Source organism: Oncorhynchus keta, chromosome 25, assembly GCF_023373465.1.
Source record: "Oncorhynchus keta strain PuntledgeMale-10-30-2019 chromosome 25, Oket_V2, whole genome shotgun sequence".
NCBI lineage: Eukaryota > Metazoa > Chordata > Actinopteri > Salmoniformes > Salmonidae > Oncorhynchus > Oncorhynchus keta.
The window spans coordinates 36,768,268-36,791,804 of NC_068445.1; the positions used below are offsets into that span (position 1 = coordinate 36,768,268).

General features: G+C 41.0%; 1 protein-coding gene across 3 annotated transcripts in view; it reads right to left on the minus strand.

Annotated features, from left to right (window-relative positions):
* Positions 1-486: 486 nt before the first annotated feature.
* Positions 487-23,537, minus strand: part of LOC118371988 (kinase suppressor of Ras 2-like) — a 122,607-nt gene continuing 99,556 nt past the window's right edge. For 2 of the 3 annotated variants that reach the window (XM_052479221.1, XM_052479219.1), the window contains exons 18-22: positions 17,857-17,953; positions 17,558-17,691; positions 11,358-11,492; positions 5,623-5,752; positions 4,136-4,282 (exon numbers count right to left, since the gene is read on the minus strand). In XM_052479221.1, coding sequence (XP_052335181.1) covers positions 4,136-4,282; positions 5,623-5,752; positions 11,358-11,492; positions 17,558-17,691; positions 17,857-17,953 — 643 coding nt within the window. Of the gene's footprint in view, positions 4,051-4,135; positions 4,283-5,622; positions 5,753-11,357; positions 11,493-17,557; positions 17,692-17,856; positions 17,954-23,537 lie in introns of those variants that run through there. The other variant, XM_052479220.1, reaches the window with a different exon arrangement.

The following is a 23,537-nucleotide window of genomic DNA, read 5'->3' on the forward strand; positions in this document are numbered from 1 at the left end:
GGTTTTTAAGTCATTGGAATTTGGAGCAATTGGAATTTTAACATTGTGTACAATGTGTAATTTACCAATGGTCCTCAACTCACCACATAGGGATATTCAGTGTCAAATTTACCACAGGCATTACAATCGGGCCGCATGCAGCTGTACTCTGAATTTATGATTACTTGTTTACTGCCAGCTGTGGGCTGGTAGGCAGGATTGAAATAAACCCAAACTTCATTTAAGTGGTGATGCAGACACAATCACAAGTCTCACAAAACTTTGTTACACTTTAGTAGTCAATTTTGACAGTAGAATAAATGTTTCTGGCTCATATCGATGCCATATAGGTTGTTTTATAAAAGATATGTTTATTTTTAGGGGAAGTTGCTCTTCACTGTGCAAGGGTGTGCAAGGGTGTGTAAAACATTTTCAAAGTAACAAGTGCAAAATGTATAAAAGAGAAGAGGGTAAGATAAAAGATGAGTAAAAACTAACAAAAAAACATTCAAAATGAAAACATTTTTATTGGCATACTTTTTCGTAGAAGATGAGTGCAAATAAAGAGCTTCTGATGAATCTACCAGTCACTGAGCCATGGACCACAAGGCATTGATAAATACAAGCTTTTGGAGCTATACTCTACAATACAAGGCTTGAATCAGAAAATAAACATCAACGCTTACGTAATATAGGAAGGTATATGGAGAAAAATAAATCTGAATGAACAAAAATATACGACAAAACCACAACAACACAATACATACATTCATAAAGTAATAAATCCTGTACACCAAAACTGCTGTAGTGAGTTCACATGGAATATTGATTTACGGCAACTGATGATAAAACGAGGTCTACAGTGCCTTGCAAAAGTATTCATCCCCCTAGGTGTTTTCCTATTTTGTTGCATTACAACCTGTAATTTAAATTGATTTTAATGTTTATTTCATGTAATGGACATTTGTCCAAATTGGTGGAGTGAAATTTTAAAAATTACTTATTTCAAAAAATAAATAAAAAATCTAAACTGAAAAGTGGTGCGTGCATATGTATTCACCCCCTTTGCTGTGAAGCCCCTAAATAAGATCTGGAGCAACCAATTACCTTATTAGTCACATAATTAGTTAAATAAAGTCCATCTGTGTGCAATCTAAGTGTCACATGATCTCAGTGTATATACACTTGTTCTGAAAGGCCCCAGAGTCTGCAACACCACTAAGCAAGGGGCACCAACAAGCAAGTGGCACCATGAAGACCAATGAGCTCTCCAAACAGGTCAGGGACAAAGTTGTGGAGAACTATAGATCAGGGTTGAGTTATAAAAAAAATATCAGAGACTTTGAACATACCACGGAGCACCATTAAATCCATTATTAAAAATTGGAAAGAATATGGCACCACAACAAACCTTCCAAGAGAGGGCCGCCCAACAAAACTCACAGACCAGGCAAGGAGGGCATTAATCAGAGGCAACAAAGAGACCAAAGATAACCCTGAAGGAGCTGCAAAGCTCCACAACGGAGATTGGAGTATCTGTCCATAGGATCACTTTAAGCCGTACACTCCACAGAGCTGGGCTTTACGAAAGAGTGGCCAGAAAAAAGCCAATACTTCATGAAAATAATAAGCAAACACGTTTTGTGTTCGCCAAAAGGCATGTGGGAGACTCCCCAAACATATGGAAGAAGGTACTTTGGTCAGATGAGACTAAAATGGAGCTTTTTGGCCATCAAGGAAAACGCTATGTCTGGTGCAAACCCAAAACCTCACATCACCCCGAGAACACCATCCCCACAGTGAAGCATGGCGGTGGCAGCATCATGCTGTGGACAGGTTTTTCATCGGCAGGGACAGGGAAACCGGTCAGAATAGAAGAAATTATGGATTGTGCTAAATACAAGGAAATTCTTGAGGAAAACCTGTTTCAGTCTTCCAGAGATTTGAGACTGGGACGGAGGTTCACCTTCCATCAGGACAATGACCCTAAGCATACTGCTAAAGCAACACTCGAGTGGTTTAAGGGGAAACATTTAAATGTATTGGCTTTGACTAGGCCATTCCCAGACCTCAATCCAATTGAGCATCTGCGCTATAACTTAAAGATTGCTGTACACCAATGGAACCCATCCAAATTGAAGGAGCTGGAGCAGGTTTGCCTTGAAGAATGAACAAAAATCCCAGTGGCTAGATGTGCCAAGCTTATAGAGACATACCCCAAGAGACTTGCAGCTGTAATTTCTGCAAAAGGTGGCTCTAAAAAGTATTGACTTTGGGGGGTGAATAGTTATGCACACTCAAGTTTTCAGATTTTTTTTTTGTCTAAGTTCTTGTTTGTTTCACAAGAAAAAATATTTTGCATCTTCAAAGTGGTAGTTGTGTAAATCAAATGATACAAACCCCTCAGAAATCCATTTGAATTCCAGGTTATAAGGCAACAAAATAGGGATAATGCCAAGGGGGTGAATACTTTCACTAGCCACTGTACATTTTTCACTAAATGTTGATTGGTTTTTAGGTTTATTTGTTTTTTTTCCAGCACAATTAGTTATTTCTCTTCACGATTATACTGTGCAAATATAATATTACAATCATTCTCTTAAACATCGCTTTTGAACATTTCCTTTTTTTACAAAGCAGGCTGTATCGTCTCACTAACTGTTGTATTGGTTGGTGATCCTACGCTGACAACAGTTCCATCAGAAAATACCCCAGGGATCATATACTTACTGCAGAGCTGAAAGAGTCAACTTTGTATCGTAATAACGAGAATAGATCCTTTGTAGTCCATTTCATGCACTTAAAAGTTGTAAACAGTACAAATATAAATGACCCACGTACAATATCTGATTTCCAGTAATTCCAAAATAGACAGATGTACTCCAAAAAAACAGCAGCAATTTGTTTGTATGCATTTCCAACATATTTTACTGTATAATATAGTGTTGTAGAAAGGGCTTTATACACGGATTGGATTGTCTGCATCTAAGCCATGGCTGTACAGAGCCCATGGCAGTAGCTTTACAGTTCTTACTGAGACACAATCTGACTGCACTCTAGCTTGCTTAGATTTCAAATATCGCTGTGAAATATATGATAGAAAAGGCCAGGTCATGGACAGAGTCGTGTTACTAGATGGTGTCTGTTATGGTGTCTGTTCAGAAAGTGCTTTATCAATTATAGGGCTGACAAATTCCTGAAGTGATTGTGTCATCATTATTAACGTACGTAGGTAGTGACCTTAGCTAGCTGGTTATGCATCTCTTTTTTGTTTTATTTTTTCCTTTTCTGCGTTAAAACACCAAAGTAACCACTATACACCTACTTCTCAGTGACAGCATTTGTCCAAGGTGTTGAAGCACATTTCTACTAAGTAATGAGATACATTTGAAGTGTCAGCGTTTTCACATTAGTGCGAGAGATTTCTAGTCAGTCAGTCTAGGTCTTCTACTGAATGACCCAGAGCTGAGAAAAAAGGCTGTTGTTCAAACATCTCGCACCCTATTTTCCATCTAGTGCACTACCTTTGACGTTTTTGACAGGTCCGTGTAGGGAATAGGATGCCTTTTTTTTTTTACGCATCCTCAACAGTGTTCACAGGCAATAATCAAAGCACAGAACAGTTTCCTACTAGTGGAGTCTTCACATTCAATAGTGAATAATGACTTTAAAATTAAGCTTTGAGACTAACATGTGGAGAACACAAACACAAGAGACCATGAGGTACACTGACAAATGACAAACACAGTTGACAGACAGGAAATGGCAAAACAATTACTTAAAAATGTACATTTCACAATTCATTACATAACATTCATTCTAAAAACTAGTTCATTCTGATGCATTTTCCGTACACAATGAAGTGAGACATGACACACAAAAAAAACTCTCATTAAAACAAGTGACATTGAGAAAAATACATTCCAGAATATAGAAACCAACCAACAAACTGAACAGGTCATTTGAGTAATGAAATAAAACACATCTTCCATGTGATTAAACAATAAACCCAAAATATGAGTTCAGAGGATGTTGAGAAGTCTAGGCTCAGAGGGTCACGGTCAACTGCACCTACACACACACACACACACACACACACACACACACACCATGAGGATACATTGTCTAGGCAAGTTTACTTTGTTGTTTTTTAGTCTCATTTGACATACTCAGCTGACTTCCAGAAGTGCCCTGGGTGGGAAAGGCGGCGGTTCCGTTTTGGCAACTTTTCCAGCAGATCCACCAGCTTGGAGAAACTGGGCCTTTCTTCTTGCTCGAACGCCCAGCAGAAGAGCAGGATGTCCTAGGGAGGGAGATCCAGAACAGACCCCATTTAGAGAGCCAGGCACACACAGGACAAACAGGAGAGAAAGAGACCTGCGTGGAGAACTGGACAAATGGATGAATGCCACCGGATTCAAATAACATTATTTTTCCCTCTGAGAGATATTATTTGGTGAAGTGGTTCAGAAACCACAAATAACAAACAGCCAATTAAGGACAGGACAAAAAAACAACTAAAAACATCCCAGACAGGTGTACAGGATTTAGTCTCATTCCATGTATGAGGATGCTCATTATGAACACCTGTAAATTGATATGTATGAGGATGCTCATTATGAACACCTGTAAATTGATATGTATGAGGATGCTCATTCTGAACACCTGTAAATTGATATGTATGAGGATGCTCATTCTGAACACCTGTAAATTGATATGTATGAGGATGCTCATTATGAACACATGTAAATTGATATGTATGAGGATGCTCATTATGAACACATGTAAATTGATATGTATGAGGATGCTCATTCTGAACACCTGTAAATTGATATGTATGAGGATGCTCATTATGAACACATGTAAATTGATATGTATGAGGATGCTCATTATGAACACATGTAAATTGATATGTATGAGGATGCTCATTCTGAACACCTGTAAATTGATATGTATGAGGATGCTCATTATGAACACCTGTAAATTGATATGTATGAGGATGCTCATTCTGAACACCTGTAAATTGATATGTATGAGGATGCTCATTCTGAACACATGTAAATTGATATGTATGAGGATGCTCATTATGAACACATGTAAATTGATATGTATGAGGATGCTCATTCTGAACACATGTAAATTGATATGTATGAGGATGCTCATTCTGAACACCCGTAAAGTGATATGTACACAGATCAGACCTGAAACAACCAGGTGTGTGGTGTTTAGCTATGTGAAGAAAGTTAACACTGCACTACTATGAAGAACCCTACTCAGGAATATACAGTATCTTTACCCATGGACTTGTTATATGTTCACCTACAACTAGTGAGCAACTTCTACCTGCTCCCGAGTGGCGCAGCCGTCTAAGGCACTGCATCTCAGTGCAAGACTGTCATTGTAAATAAGAATTTGTTCTTAACTGGCTTGCGTAGTTAAATAAAGGATTTTTTAAAATTATAATAAATGAAGAGGTGTCACTACAGTCCCTGGAGTCCCATAGGGCGACGCACAATTGGCCCAGCGTTGTCCGGTGTAGGTCGTCATTGTAAATAAGACAACTGACTTGCCTGGTTAAATAAAGGTTCAATGAAAAATAGTTAGTAGGTGTGGCACAGTTTGCTGTAAATGGGCAACACTCACCGATATCTCTTTGCCCATACCGATCTGTGTGAGATTGGGCTTCAGTCCGCTGCCCACCTGCCAGATGATAACTTCTGCTGGCTGGTTCTTATAAGGCCACTCACGTGCATGCAACTCGTACCAGATAGTGCTGCAGACAGACAGCACAGGGGGGAATCAGTTGGGGGAGGGCAGATGTGTGTGTGAAATATCCCATGGTTTAGAAATGTAACATTATGATACCATCAATGACACGGCAGCATAGATTTCACTGTGCAGTGTCACGTTTCACAATTCATTGATTTGTTTTCCTATTGAACACCTGCTCAGGGAGATTGGATGTGTGTATGTAATATTTTCCTATTACGGTGAGATTATGACAAAATACAACAATAGACGTCCACACACAAGGGGTATCAAACCAGGTTTAATACCTAAACCTGCATCTCTATGATGTATGTCTGTTGTGCTTGCCGGAATACATTGAAAAGCTATAGACGCTCCGACAATGAGTTTGACAGACCACAAGGTTGCTGCTGAGGAACTAACTTTATATCAAACCTGTTAGGTCCATTTAATACAGCATACTTCATCAACATCGTCACACTATCCTCTCTTTGCATTATGAGCAGCCATTTTCTCCACTGTCATGTCAACAACCAGGGATGAGTAGCATAAAAATAGCATTTGGCCAAGATAGAAAAAAACCCATGGAGAATTGCTGAATATTTACAACAGCTCTAGGGGTCACCTCTAGATAACACTAAGGCACCAACAGGCCAGATGGACACCAGCTGCGTCCCAAATGACACCCTATTCCCACAGGGCTCTGGTTAAAAGTAATGCACTATATAGGGAATAGCGTACCATATGGGGCCCATCCAGTGTGTATGTGAGCGTGTATGTGAGCACTGCGTCCCTTCCCCTCAGACTGATCCAGTGACAGGCCCTCCATATGGGAGGACATCTGAAAATGCAATTGTGTTAGGAGTCAACAGTGCAGGGTCCGCCCACGCAAAAGGGGTCTGTGACGATCAAAAAAGATAAAAACACAGAAGGCAAGGAATGGCAGAGCAAGGAATGTTAAAACTTGTGTTATAATTAGGGTCAGGGTTATAGCCCAGCCAGACAATTTATAAAATGTGTGTTATAACTAGGGTCAGTGTTATAGCCCAGCCAGACAATTTATAAAACTTGTGTTATAACTAGGGTCAGTGTTATAGCCCAGCCAGACAATTTATAAAACTTGATCTCCACTGTAAAAAGACTCCAAACATTATCTCCCATTTCTTTTAGACTAGCAATTGGTTTTAAATAGCAGAGATTTTGAATAAACCTTGCTGTGTGTGTCTCTCTGACATTTACCACATTGTTTCAGTAGGCTATTGAAATTCTATCTCCAGCTGTCCTATAGTGATGAACGTGTAGGGGTCGGGAGTCGGATGCAGCAAGCAGCTTTTCTCAGCAAGTCGCTACTAGGGTCAGTGTTATAACTAGTGTTATAACTGGGGTCAATGTTATAACTAGTGTTAACTAGGGCCAGTGTTATAACTATTGTTATAACTAGTGTCAGTGTTATAACTAGTGTTAACTAGGGCCAGTGTTATAACTAGTGTAATAACTAGGGTCAGTTTTATAACTAGGGTCAGTTTTATAACTAGGGTCAGTTTTATAACTAGTGTAATAACTAGGGTCAGTGTTACAACTAGTGTAATAACTAGTGTCAGTGTTATAACTAGTGTAATAACTAGTGTTAACTAAGGTCAGTGTTATAACTAGGGTGAGTGTTATAACTAGTGTTAACTAGGGTCAGTGTTATAACTAGAGGCGGTGTTATAACTAGTGTTATTACTAGGGGCAGTGTTATAACTAGGGTCAGTGTTATAACTAGTGTTAACTAGGGTCAGTGTTATAACTAGTGTTATAACTAGGGTGAGTGTTATAACTAGTGTTAACTAGGGTCAGTGTTATAACTAGAGGCGGTGTTATAACTAGTGTTGTAACCAGGGTCAGTGTGATAACTAGTGTTATAACCAGGGTCAGTGTTATAACTAGTTGTATAACTATGGTCAGTGTTATAACTAGTGTTATAACTCGGGTCAGTGTTATAACTAGTGTTATAACTATGGTCAGTGTCATAACCAGGGTAAGTGTTATAACTAGTGTTATAACTAGGGTCAGTGTTATAACTACTGTAACTAGGGCCAGTGTTATAACTAGTGTTATAACTGGGGTCAGTGTTATAACTAGTGTTAACTAGTGTCAGTGTTATAACTAGTGTTATAACTGGGGTCAGTGTTATAACTAGTGTTAACTAGGGTCAGTGTTATAACTAGTGTTATAACTAGGGTCAGTGGTATAACTAGTGTTATCTAGGGTCAGTGTTATAACTAGGGCCAGTGTTATAACAAGTGTTATAACTGTGGTCAGTGTTATAACTATTGTTAACGAGGGTCAGTGTTATAACTGGGGTCAGTGTTATAACTAGTGTTATAACTAGGGTCAGTGTTATAACTAGTGTTAACTGGGGTCAGTGTTATAACTAGTGTTATAACTAGGGTCAGTGTTATAACTAGTGTTAACTAGGGTGCGTGTTATAACTATTGTTATAACTAGTGTCAGTGTTATAACTAGTGTTATAACTGGGGTCAGTGTTATAACTAGTGTTAACTAGGGCCAGTGTTATAACTAGTGTTAACTAGTGTCAGTGTTATAACTAGTGTTATAACTAGGGCCAGTGTTATAACTAGTGTTAACTAGTGTCAGTGTTATAACTAGTGTTATAACTGGGGTCAGTGTTATAACTAGTGTTAACTAGGGTCAGTGTTATAACTAGTGTTATAACTGGGGTCAGTGTTATAACTAGTGTTAACTAGGGTCAGTGTTATAACTAGGGTCAGTGTTATAACTAGGGTCAGTGTTATAACTAGTGTTATCTAGGGTCAGTGTTATAACTAGGGTCAGTGTTATAACTAGGGTCAGTGTTATAACTAGTGTTATCTAGGGTCAGTGTTATAACTAGGGCCAGTGTTATAACAAGCGTTATAACTGTGGCCAGTGTTATAACTATTGTTAACTAGGGTCAGTGTTATAACTAGGGTGAGTGTTATAACTAGTGTTAACTAGGGCCAGTGTTATAACTATTGTTATAACTAGGGTCAGTGTTATAACTAGTGTTAACTAGTGTCAGTGTTATAACTATTGTTATAACTGGGGTCAGTGTTATAACTATTGTTATAACTAGGGTCAGTGTTATAACTAGTGTTAACTAGTGTCAGTGTTATAACTAGTGTTATAACTGGGGTCAGTGTTATAACTATTGTTATAACTAGGGTCAGTGTTATAACTAGTGTTAACTAGTGTCAGTGTTATAACTAGTGTTATAACTGGGGTCAGTGTTATAACTAGTGTTATAACTAGGGTCAGTGTTATAACTAGTGTTATCTAGGGTCAGTGTTATAACTAGTGTTAACTAGGGTCAGTGTTATAACTAGTGTTATAACTAGGGTCAGTGTTATAACTAGTGTTATCTAGGGTCAGTGTTATAACTAGGGCCAGTGTTATAACTAGTGTAATAACTAGGGTCAGTTTTATAACTAGGGTGAGTGTTATAACTAGTTTAATAACTAGGGTCAGTTTTATAACTAGTGTTAACTAGGGTCAGTTTTATAACTAGGGTCAGTGTTATAACTAGTGTTAACTAGGGTCAGTGTTATAACTAGTGTAATAACTAGGGTCAGTGTTATAACTAGTGTCAGTGTTATAACTAGTGTTAACTAGGGTCAGTGTTATAACTAGTGTCAGTGTTATAACTAGTGTTAACTAGGGTCAGTGTTATAACTAGTGTTAACTAGGGTCAGTGTTATAACTAGGGTCCGTGTTATAACTAGTGTTAACTAGGGTCGGTGTTATAACTAGGGTGAGTGTTATAACTAGTGTTAACTAGGGTCAGTGTTATAACTAGGGTCAGTGGTAAACTAGTGTTATATCTAGGGTGAGTGTTATAACTAGTGTTAACTAGGGTCAGTGTTATAACTAGAGGCGGTGTTATAACTAGTGTTATTACTAGGGGCAGTGTTATAACTAGGGTCAGTGTTATAACTAGTGTTAACTAGGGTCAGTGTTATAACTAGAGGTGGTGTTATAACTAGTGTTGTAACCAGGGTCAGTGTTATAACTAGTTGTATAACTATGGTCAGTGTTATAACTAGTGTTATAACTCGGGTCAGTGTTATAACTAGTGTTATAACTATGGTCAGTGTCATAACTAGTGTTATAACTATGGTCAGTGTTATAACTAGTGTTATAACTCGGGTCAGTGTTATAACTAGTGTTATAACTATGGTCAGTGTCATAACCAGGGTAAGTGTTATAACTAGGGTCAGTGTTATAACTAGTGTTATAACTAGGGTCAGTGTTATAACTAGGGTTAGTGTTATAACTAGTGTTATAACCAGGGTCAGTGTTATAACTAGTGTTATAACTAGGGTCAGTGTTATAACTAGCGTTAACTAGGGCCAGTGTTATAACTAGTGTTAACTAGGGTCAGTGTTATAACTAGTGTTATAACTAGGGTCAGTGTTATAACTTGCGTTAACTAGGGCCAGTGTTATAACTAGTGTTAACTGGGGTCAGTGTTATAACTAGTGTAATAACTAGGGTCAGTGTTATAACTGGGGTCAGTGTTATAACTAGTGTTAACTGGGGTCAGTGTTATAACTAGTGTAATAACTAGGGTCAGTGTTATAACTGGGGTCAGTGTTATAACTAGTGTTAACTAGGGTCAGTGTTCCAACTAGGGTCAGTGTTATAACTAGGGTGAGTGTTATAACTAGTGTAATAACTGGGGTCAGTGGTATAACTAGGTTGAGTGTTATAACTAGTATTATAACTAGAGACAGTGTTATAACTAGTATTATAACTAGAGACAGTGTTATAACTAGTATTATAACTAGGGACAGTGTTATAACTCGGGTCAGTGTTATAACTAGGGTCAGTGTTATAACTAGTGTAATAACTGGGGTCAGTGGTATAACTAGGTTGAGTGTTATAACTAGTATTATAACTAGAGACAGTGTTATAACTAGTATTATAACTAGAGACAGTGTTATAACTAGGGTCAGTGTTATAACTCGTATCATAACTAGAGACAGTGTTATAACTGGGGTCAGTGTTATAACTAGTATTATAACTAGAGACAGTGTTATAACTAGGGTCAGTGTTATATCTATGGTACTGGAGTTTTTCTTGGTTAGGTCAGGTAGACTGGAAAACTCCTGGCTTTCGGTTATTATAGCCATTCTAGCTATTATGACCATTTTATTATAACCATTCCAAACATGGATGAGAGGGAAGATGGATGAGAAGAAAGATGGCTGAGAAGGAAGATGGCTGAGACAGAAGATGGAAAGAGATGGTAAATGGTTCAGAGGGATAACAACAAAAAAAATAAGCATTATAGTATTTGTCTTGCTTGTGACAAACCCAATTTCCCCTAGTGGGTTAAAGTTTATCCAATTTCATTCAAGTCAATACAATCGGGCTTGAAAATCCAATGAAAACTAGACAGAGAGTGAAGAGGCTCCTGAACAACTCCTCACAACAAAAGAGAAGCGGCAAGGGACACGTAGTGTATTCCAAATGGCATCCTATTCCCTAAATAGTGCACTACATTTAACCAGAGAGATATGGGCACTGGTCGAGAGTAGCACACTACATATGGAATAGGGTACCATTTGCAACGTAGCGGAACTCACCCGAAAGCAAAGACGTCTGACTGTTTGGAGAAAGGCAGCTTGTCCTCCTCTGTTTCCGGGGAGAGCTGAGAGACTATTTCAGGGGCCAGGTGACACAACCATCCACTGGGGATCCTCAGCTTGTCCTCTCTACGGCTGCAGAATAGAGACAGGTCAACAACAGTCTGAATGCGGAACGGTGTGAGGTCATTCAAAGTTTTCTCAAAGTTAATGGCCACCATTTTTTGCTCTAATTGTTCAGAATGAATTAATATCATCCCTATACAGATAAAGCAGTTATGGGGTTGTACATTTCTGCTACTTTTGTGTTGTTATCTTGATCTAAATACAGTATTATTGTTTAATTGAAACTCATAATTCATACTTCCAGTAGTTCATACACACACCAGAAGACATCTAAAACAACTGGAAGGCATCGTTTTGTGTCAAGGATGAATCTGTCCTTTTCTTTCCCATCTACACAAACACACCCTGAGACATCCTGCTGGATGACATCACACCCCAAACGCACCCTGAGACATCATGCTGGATGACATCACACCCCAAACGCACCCTGAGACATCCTGCTGGGTGACATCACACCCCAAACACACCCTGAGACATCATGCTGGATGACATCACACCCCAAACGCACCCTGAGACATCCTGCTGGATGACATCACACCCCAAACGCACCCTGAGACATCATGCTGGATGACATCACACCCCAAACGCACCCTGAGACATCATGCTGGATGACATCACACCCCAAACGCACCCTGAGACATCCTGCTGGGTGACATCACACCCCAAACGCACCCTGAGACATCCTGCTGGGTGACATCACACCCCAAACGCACCCTGAGACATCCTGCTGGATGACATCACACCCCAAACGCACCCTGAGACATATTTCTGGATGAAATCACACCCCATTAGAAAGTCTAAATCCTGATGGCTCAGTCAGGCTCTCTTCTCCCTCTCTCTCCATCATGTTCATACCATCTCTCTTCATCTCTCTCTCTCTTTTTACCTTTCCCATCTCTCTCTCTCTTATATCTCTATCACTCTCTCTTATATCTCTATCACTCTCTCTTATATCTCTATCTCTCTCTCTTATATCTCTATCTCTCTCTCTTATATCTCTATCTCTCTCTCTTATATCTCTATCTCTCTCTCTTATATCTCTATCTCTCTCTCTTATATCTCTATCTCTCTCTCTTATATCTCTATCTCTCTCTCTTATATCTCTATCTCTCTATCTCTCTCTCTATCTCTCTCTCTATCTCTCTCTCTCTCTCTCTCTCTCTCTCTCTCTCTCTCTCTCTCTCTCTCTCTCTCTCTCTCTCTCTCTCTCTCTCTCTCTCTCTCTCTCTCTCTCTCTCTCTCTCTCTCTCTCTCTCTCTCTCTCTCTCTCTCTCTGTTTGTTGTTTTGGGAAGTTTGTTGTTTTGGAAAGTTCTGAAAGTGTCACACCCTGATTTGTTTCACCTGTCTTTGTGATGGTCTCCACCCCCCTCCAGGTGTCGCCCATCTTCCCTATGATGCCCTGTGTATTTATACCTGTGTTCTCTGTTTGCCTGTTGCCAGTTCGTCTTGTTTGTCAAGTCAACCAGCGTTTTTGTGTCTCAGCATCTGCTTTTCCCCAGTCTCTCTTTTCTCGTCCTCCTGGTTTTTGACCCTTGCCTGTCCTGACCCCGTACGTGCCCACCTGACCACTCTGCCTGCCCCTGACCCTGACCCTACCTGCCGTCCTGTACCTTTGCCCCTGTGGCTGTAATAAACATTGTTACTTCGACACGGTCTGCATTTGGGTCTTACCTTGATACCTGATAGAAAGTCAATTGAAAAAGTTTGGTTACTCGCCAGCTAACTTTTGAGTTTGGATCCCGCGACTCGGTTGGCATCAGTTGCTGGAACTGCTACTATCTGTCCAGTGATCCTGCCTGCTTTTTTGACACCACACTTCACACAACAAGTCCTGCAGGCTCTAGTGTTATCTTATCATGATTATTGTCCAGTCATATGGTCAAGTGCTGCAAAGAAAGACCTAGTTAAGCTGCAGCTGGCCAAGAACAGAGGGCTAATATTAATACTATACATTCCAGTCTCTCTTGGTTAAGAGTTGAGGAAAGACCTAGTTAAGGTGCTGCTGGCCCAGAACAGAGCAGCCCGACTGTAATCAGATACTTATACATTCCAGTCTCTCTTGGTTAAGAGTTGAGGAAAGACCTAGTTAAGGTGCTGCTGGCCCAGAACAGAGCAGCCCGACTGTAATCAGATACTATACATCCCAGTCTCTCTTGGTTAAGAGTTGAGGAAAGACCTAGTTAAGGTGCTGCTGGCCCAGAACAGAGCAGCCCGACTGTAATCAGATACTATACAATCCAGTCTCTCTTGGTTAAGAGTTGAGGAAAGACCTAGTTAAGGTGCTGCTGGCCCAGAACAGAGCAGCCCGACTGTAATCAGATACTATACATCCCAGTCTCTCTTGGTTAAGAGTTGAGGAAAGACTAACTGCGTCACTTCTTGTTTTTAGATGAAATATTAATGTGTTGGAAATTCCAAATTGTTTGCATAGTAAACTTACACACTGACACACACACTTACCCCACCAGACATGCCACTAGGTTTTTTTTCTCAGTCCCCAGGTTTAGAACAAATGAAAGGAAATGTACAGTATTATACAAAGCCATGAGTGCACGAAACTCCCTTCAATCTCATATAGCGCAAGTGAACAGCAAACCTGGTTTCAAAAAACAAATAAAGCAACACTTCATGACACAACGCCTCTCCCCCATGTCACATAGTTGTTGTGTGTATGTACTGACATGTACATGGAACTGATAGAGGCACACACAAACACACTACATGTTCATATTTTAAATGTATGTAAAGTCTTTTGTCTGTAATATATTTTCCGTTATTGTTGAACCCCAGTAAGACGAGCTGCTACCACTGGGGATCCTAATAAATCAACTCAAATCAAATAGACCACAACCCTTCTGACATTCTCAACTACTTCAAAACGCATCCTGAGCGCTCACTGACTCAGTCAAATAGACAGGGACACTGGCAGCGCTGCAATAATACACAGCACTGCATTGCACTACTGTGGGTATATCCATCCAAAGGATCTGCTATCTGCCCACTCATTCATCAGTTTTCATCATGATGCACACAACAACATGTTGACTCATGAAACTGATGGTTTCATTTAGCTACCCACTATAGTTCTTATTTAATGATGAAGATAAATATGCAGGGCGTTGTTTGTTTTCTCTTGGTGATAATGATAATTCATCATTCAGAGGGTTGGCTTTGGTAGGTGAGAACGTTTTCCTACCAAAAAAAAGAGATAACCAGGGGCGGAAGGAAGCCTAGTGGTTTGAGTACTGAGTCAGTAACCCGAAAGGTTTGGTCTGTCGTTCTGCCACTCAACAAGGCAGTTAACCCACTGTTCCTAGGCAGTCATTGTAAATAAGAATGTGTTCTTAAGTGAATTGCCTGGTTCAATGAAAACAACAGGCTGATTATTCAACTGCCAGTTAGCAGAGGCCCAGTATTGTTGACATTTCAGACATCTACATATCCTCATGTGTGTTTGGCAGGGTGACACTACATGAATGGTTGTCAAACATTTCCCGGTAAAAATGAGAAACACTCCTGTTTGTATGATACACACACACACTCCTGCCGCCACCACAACATAACGTTCCTGCTGAGAGTGAGGGGCGGTAGGTAAATGTTTGTCTTGTCATTCCGTCAGACCTGTTTATTAGCAAGCTGTCTTGCCTGCCAATGAAAATAAACAACAACATAAACAAGTCACAACTACTGACGTTAGATTAACCATCTCACACCTAGCTATTTGTTCCCGGAAATTAATTTAGATGTTCAACTTTGAAATAGAGGCTTCTGGGTATTGACGACAATACCAGACGTCTATGAGGGTTTAATCAGGAGTCAGGTGGAGGATGGGACGTCTCAAAAACAGCAACAAAAACATATTTAGATTATTTTCCCAATAATTTTGGGGTGGCGTTCTTCATCGTCCAGAGAGATGCCAAAAACATCAAATGATAACCTGACAAACAGTAAGCCTTAGTGTGGCCATTGTGAGCATTGGTGCACAGTCATTTCATAGAGACTTTTGTACACTGCAAGTCAAATAGCACAACAGGAAATACAAAAGAAAAACCTTTCCAGGTTTTCTCTGTTTGGCATTGCAGTAACAACAGTTCCTTAAAACAATCCTAACACAATGATCAGAGTGAATCACATATTCTTTGGTCTGTTAGAATCTTTAGATGTTGTGTCCATACACACATGCTGTTTTGCTCCTGCTTCTGTCTAGTCAACCAGCCTGGTCTCATTGACTAGACGTAACATAGTAAATGTACATCCGGGACACTCAAATTAGTATGATACCGTATGTTACGTTTGGTATGGTTACATTAGACAGATGGTTACTTAAGTCAAAAAACAAAAGTAGGGTGGGTTGGTTGGTGTATAATGAAAACATCTAGCAACCTAAAGGTTGTGAGTTTGAATCTCATCACGGACAACTTTAGCATTTTAGCTAACTGGCAACTTTTCAACTACTTACCACTTTTTAGCAATTTGTTAGCTAACCGTTCCCCTAACCTTAACCTTTTTAGCTAATCTTTCCCCTTCCCCTTTAACCTAAACTTAACCCTAACCCCAACTTCTAGCCTAGCTAACGTTAACTAGCCAGCTAGCGTTAGCTGCTTAGTCACCGAGCTAGAATTTGTAACATATCATATGTTTTGCAAATTTGTAACATATAATTTGAATTGTAATTCGTAGCATATCACACAAAATGAGTGATGGACATCCACAAATCAATAATTGCCGTAAAAAAAACGTAAAACATATCACACTAAATGGGGGGTCTCAGAAGAATTTACGTACAGAAGAATATGAAATGCTTTGAGACCAGGTTGAGTAAATTACTATAGTACTATACAAAGTATTGATTCCAGAGCAAACCTAAATGGCAGTTGGCTATACTGGAAACTAACAATAGACTGGACAAGGCTGTATAAGATCTAGGTGCATGTTGCATCATGTTACAGGATTGCATATCTGTCTACAGTAACACTTCAGAATTTATTTAGAAGAGGCTTCAGGTTTTAATGAGTGTTAAGAATGCCAATATAAAACCATCCATCTTCATTTGACATAAACAGTGACTCATCTCATACACTTTTCCTACCCTCTTCCATCCATGGTGTTGAAATGCACTCCTACGCAACACCACGTTTCAACTATGTTGTACAAACTTGTTGAAAACACACTATGCAATATCTCTCGTTGGGAAGCCGGCTGATTCTAATAATTAGTAGTACATAGCACGTGTAATCGTCTCACAGTCAATAGCAGGAACACATCTCATACCTACTGGAGATTTTTAATTGATGTGGCCAATTAAATGGAAATACATCCATCATGACAAACCTAATCACCAGTCAATTATAGCAGTTGGTGTCGTCTCACCATAAATGACAATCAAAATCTAAAGAGACAAAGAAAACAAACTTTGCAGTGTTTTTGAAAGAAGAAAACAAAAACACACACTTCCTTTGAACATGTTGCTAACGCCTGTAAAGCTGCTCCATATATAAGTATTGAAATAAGATTTATTAAGATGCTTTCCTGTGTGAAACTTGTGGCTGCTGGCATTTCAGGGAGCAGTCATTTCAGGAAGCAGTCATTTCAGGAAGCAGTCATTTCAGGGAGCAGTAATTTCAGGGAGCAGTCATTTCAGGAAGCAGTCATTTCAGGAAGCAGTCATTTCAGGGAGCAGTCATTTCATGAAGCAGTCATTTCAGGGAGCAGTCATTTCAGGGAGCAGTCATTTCAGGGAGCAGTCATTTCAGTGAGCAGTCATTTCGGAGTAAGCAGTGATAGACTTTAATCACTCTCAGGGAGACAAATTAAATGGAGATTAGCACCGATCCATATAATTTTCTAGATAATACAGACGTTTGAACCACTAAGAGTATAATCATCACTGCAGTAAAGTAACTATCACAGCAGGTGGGGTTATAATGACACACTCCTTTCTATTTGGTTTCGTTTTGTTTTCCTACTTATGCTTTTTTTAACAGATGTATCTATGTATCTTATCCCAACACATATACTGTACTGTACTGCACTCTACTGAACTTTAATGTAAAGTACAACAGTAAGTACTAACCTGCCGGCTTGCAGAACCCCAGATATGGTGAAGAGTCCGAAGTCGGTGATGACCACTTTGCCGTTGTCATAGAAAACATTCTTGGACTTCATGTCCTTGTGTAGGATCCCCTTGGCGTGAAGATAGCCCATTCCCTGAAAACAACACAAACATAACTCATTGCGAGTCTAGACTGAGTCATATTTTGTGACCAATATTGTTGTAGAAGAAATGTATTGATTGAATGATCCAGGCAGTCTCCAACACATTGATTATGTTGTTAAGGTAATGTGTAATGAGTCTTAAAAACATTACAGTACCTTAACCATCTCCTGGGCGATCTGTCTGGTCTTGTTGACATCCAGGATGACTTTGGCATCCCTCACCACCGAATACAGGGTCCTTCCCTTACACAAGCTGAGAGAGAGACATTACAACTTAACAACACATCATACATTAGAATACAGTAGATTATAATATAGTACGGTATGGTAGAGTAGAAAATAATAGATTAAATTAGAGTAGTGTAAAGTGGTGTATAGTAGAGTAGTGTAGAGTAGTGTAATGTGGAGTAGTGTATAGTAGTGTAGTGTAGTGTAGAATATAGTAGAGTAGAGTATAGTCTAGTAGTGTAGAATGGTGTTATGCAGAGTAGTTATAGTAGAATAGAGTAGTGTAGAATATAGTATAGTATAGTAGAATAGATTTGAGTGGTGTAGAGTAGAATATAGTAGAGTAGAGTAGTGTAGAGTAGTGTGGAGTAGAATAGAGTAGAATATAGTAGAGTAGAATATAGTATAATAGAGTAGAGTAAAGTAGAGGAGAGTATAATAGAGTAGAACATAGTAGAGTAGTTTAGAGTAGAATATAATATATAATAATATAATATATGCCATTTAGCAGACGCTTTTATACAAAGCAACTTATGTGTGCATACATTCTACGTATGGGTGGTCCCGGGAATCGAACCCACTACCCTGGCGTTACAAGCGCCATGCTCTACCAACTGAGCTACAGAAGGACCATAGAATATAGTAGAGTAGAGTAGAATAGAGTAGAGTAGTGTAGAGTAGTGTAGAGTAGTGTAGAATAGAGTAGAATAGAGTAGAGTAGTGTAGTGTAGAGTAGAATATAGTAGAGTAGAATAGAGTAGAATAGAGTAGTGTAGAGAAGTTTAGAGTAGAATATGGTAGTGTAGTGTAGTGTAGAATATAGTAGAGTAGAGTAGAATAGAATAGAGTTGAGTAGAGTAGAGTAGTGTAGAGTAGTGTAGAGTAGTGTAGAGTAGAATATAGTAGAGTAGAGTAGAGTAGAGTAGTGTAGAGTAGAATATAGTGGCAGGGTAGTGTAGAGTAGAATAGAGTAGAGTAAAGTAGAGGAGAGTAGAGTAGAATAGAGTAGAATAGTGTAGAGTAGTGTAGAGTAGAATAGAGTAAAGTAGAGGAGAGTAGAGTAGTGTAGAGTAGAATAGAGTAATGTAGAGGGGAGTAGAATAGAGTAGAGTAGAGTAGTGTAGTGTAGAGTAGAATAGAGTAGAGGAGAGTATAATAGAGTAGAGTAGAGTAAAGTAGTGTAGAGGAGTGTACACTAGAAAAGAGTAGAGTAAAGTAGAGGAGAGTAGAATAGAGTAGAGTAGAATAGAGTAGAGTAAAGTAGAGGAGAGTAGAGTAGAGTAGATTAAAGTAGAGGAGATTAGAATAGAGTAGAATAGAATAGAGTAGAGTAGTATAGAATATAATAATATATTCATCTTCATAGAAAGAGAAGCATTGTTTAATGAAATCATATGATATGTTTTTTCTTTTTTTCCCCCAGGGGGATATTGTTGTTAATTGAATATTCAATAATGATGATGGTATCAGTCCAGTGTACGGACATATCCATTCTGTTTTGTTGTTAATTGAATATTCAATAATGATGATGGTATCAGTCCAGTGTACGGACATATCCATTCTGTTTTGTTGTTAATTGAATATTACACATTACATTACATCTCCAATAACAAGCTGAGCATTTGGCTTTGTAGTGGAGGAATAACTGGTTTGCAATCTATCCCCAAGGCCTCTCGTTTGGCCTCAGAGGGCAGGCGATGGATGAGAGCAGAGAACAACTAAAGCCAGCTGTTGACTGCCATCTATCCATTCCTGGTGAATCACAGCTAGGTGTTGACTGCCATCTATCCATTCCTGGTGAATCACAGCCAGGTGTTGACTGCCATCTATCCACTCCTGGTGAATCACAGCCAGGTGTTGACTGCCATCTATCCATTCCTGGTGAATCACAGCTAGGTGTTGACTGCCATCTATCCATTCCTGGTGAATCACAGCCAGGGGTTAACTGCCATCTATCCATTCCTGGTGAATCACAGCCAGGTGTTGACTGCCATCTATCCATTCCTGGTGAATCACAGCCAGGGGTTGACTGCCATCTATCCACTCCTGGTGAATCACAGCCAGGTGTTGACTGCCATCTATCCATTCCTGGTGAATCACAGCCAGGTGTTGACTGCCATCTATCCATTCCTGGTGAATCACAGCCAGGTGTTGACTGCCATCTATCCATTCCTGGTGAATCACAGCCAGGTGTTGACTGCCATCTATCCACTCCTGGTGAATCACAGCCAGGTGTTGACTGCCATCTATCCATTCCTGGTGAATCACAGCCAGGTGTTGACTGCCATCTATCCATTCCTGGTGAATCACAGCCAGGTGTTGACTGCCATCTATCCATTCCTGGTGAATCACAGCCAGGTGTTGACTGCCATCTATCCATTCCTGGTGAATCACAGCCAGGTGTTGACTGCCATCTATCCATTCCTGGTGAATCACAGCCAGGTGTTGACTGCCATCTATCCACTCCTGGTGAATCACAGCCAGGTGTTGACTGCCATCTATCCATTCCTGGTGAATCACAGCCAGGTGTTGACTGCCATCTATCCACTCACAGCCTGGTGAATCACAGCCAGGTGTTGACTGCCATCTATCCACTCCTGGTGAATCACAGCCAGGTGTTGACTGCCATCTATCCATTCCTGGTGAATCACAGCCAGGTGTTGACTGCCATCTATCCATTCCTGGTGAATCACAGCCAGGTGTTGACTGCCATCTATCCATTCCTGGTGAATCACAGCCAGGTGTTGACTGCCATCTATCCATTCCTGGTGAATCACAGCCAGGTGTTGACTGCCATCTATCCATTCCTGGTGAATCACAGCCAGGTGTTGACTGCCATCTATCCACTCCTGGTGAATCACAGCCAGGTGTTGACTGCCATCTATCCATTCCTGGTGAAACACAGCCCGGTGTTGACTGCCATCTATCCATTCCTGGTGAATCACAGCCAGGTGTTGACTGCCATCTATCCATTCCTGGTGAATCACAGCCAGGTGTTGACTGCCATCTATCCATTCCTGGTGAATCACAGCCAGGGGTTGACTGCCATCTATCCATTCCTGGTGAATCACAGCCGGGTGTTGACTGCCATCTATCCATTCCTGGTGAATCACAGCCAGGGGTTGACTGCCATCTATCCATTCCTGGTGAATCACAGCCAGGTGTTGACTGCCATCTATCCATTCCTGGTGAATCACAGCTAGGGGTTGACTGCCATCTATCCATTCCTGGTGAATCACAGCCAGGTGTTGACTGCCATCTATCCATTCCTGGTGAATCACAGCTAGGTGTTGACTGCCATCTATCCATTCCTGGTGAATCACAGCCAGGTGTTGACTGCCATCTATCCACTCCTGGTGAATCACAGCCAGGTGTTGACTGCCATCTATCCATTCCTGGTGAATCACAGCTAGGTGTTGACTGCCATCTATCCATTCCTGGTGAATCACAGCTAGGTGTTGACTGCCATCTATCCACTCCTGGTGAATCACAGCCAGGTGTTGACTGCCATCTATCCATTCCTGGTGAATCACAGCCAGGGGTTGACTGCCATCTATCCACTCCTGGTGAATCACAGCCAGGTGTTGACTGCCATCTATCCATTCCTGGTGAATCACAGCCAGGTGTTGACTGCCATCTATCCATTCCTCACAGGTGAATCACAGCCAGGTGTTGACTGCCATCTATCCATTCCTGGTGAATCACAGCCAGGTGTTGACTGCCATCTATCCATTCCTGGTGAATCACAGCCAGGTGTTGACTGCCATCTATCCATTCCTGGTGAATCACAGCCAGGTGTTGACTGCCATCTATCCATTCCTGGTGAATCACAGCCAGGTGTTGACTGCCATCTATCCATTCCTGGTGAATCACAGCCAGGTGTTGACTGCCATCTATCCATTCCTGGTGAATCACAGCCTATCCACTCCTGGTGAATCACAGCCAGGTGTTGACTGCCATCTATCCATTCCTGGTGAATCACAGCCAGGTGTTGACTGCCATCTATCCATTCCTGGTGAATCACAGCCAGGTGTTGACTGCCATCTATCCATTCCTGGTGAATCACAGCCAGGTGTTGACTGCCATCTATCCATTCCTGGTGAATCACAGCCAGGTGTTGACTGCCATCTATCCATTCCTGGTGAATCACAGCCAGGTGTTGACTGCCATCTATCCATTCCTGGTGAATCACAGCCAGGTGTTGACTGCCATCTATCCATTCCTGGTGAATCACAGCCAGGTGTTGACTGCCATCTATCCATTCCTGGTGAATCACAGCCAGGTGTTGACTGCCCTATCCATTCCTGGTGAATCACAGCCAGGTGTTGACTGCCATCTATCCATTCCTGGTGAATCACAGCCAGGTGTTGACTGCCATCTATCCATTCCTGGTGAATCACAGCCAGGTGTTGACTGCCATCTATCCACTCCTGGTGAATCACAGCCAGGTGTTGACTGCCATCTGCCATCTATCCATTCCTGGTGAATCACAGCCAGGTGTTGACTGCCATCTATCCATTCCTGGTGAATCACAGCCAGGTGTTGACTGCCATCTATCCATTCCATCTGATCCATTCCTGGTGAATCACAGCCAGGTGTTGACTGCCATCTATCCATTCCTGGTGAATCACAGCCAGGTGTTGACTGCCATCTATCCATTCCTGGTGAATCACAGCCAGGTGTTGACTGCCATCTATCCATTCCTGGTGAATCACAGCCAGGTGTTGACTGCCATCTATCCATTCCTGGTGAATCACAGCCAGGTGTTGACTGCCATCTATCCATTCCTGGTGAATCACAGCCAGGTGTTGACTGCCATCTATCCATTCCTGGTGAATCACAGCCAGGTGTTGACTGCCATCTATCCATTCCTGGTGAATCACAGCCAGGTGTTGACTGCCATCTATCCATTCCTGGTGAATCACAGCCAGGTGTTGACTGCCATCTATCCATTCCTGGTGAATCACAGCCAGGTGTTGACTGCCATCTATCCATTCCTGGTGAATCACAGCCATCTATCCATTCCTGGTGAATCACAGCCAGGTGTTGACTGCCATCTATCCATTCCTGGTGAATCACAGCCAGGTGTTGACTGCCATCTATCCATTCCTGGTGAAATCTATCCATTCCTGGTGAACAGCCAGGTGTTGACTGCCATCTATCCATTCCTGGTGAATCACAGCCAGGTGTTGACTGCCATCTATCCATTCCTGGTGAATCACAGCCAGGTGTTGACTGCCATCTATCCATTCCTGGTGAATCACAGCCAGGTGTTGACTGCCATCTATCCATTCCTGGTGAATCACAGCCAGGTGTTGACTGCCATCTATCCATTCCTGGTGAATCACAGCCAGGTGTTGACTGCCATCTATCCATTCCTGGTGAATCACAGCCAGGTGTTGACTGCCATCTATCCATTCCTGGTGAATCACAGCCAGGTGTTGACTGCCATCTATCCATTCCTGGTGAATCACAGCCAGGTGTTGACTGCCATCTATCCATTCCTGGTGAATCACAGCCAGGTGTTGACTGCCATCTATCCATTCCTAGTGAAACACAGCCCGGTGTTGACTGCCATCTATCCATTCCTGGTGAATCACAGCCAGGGG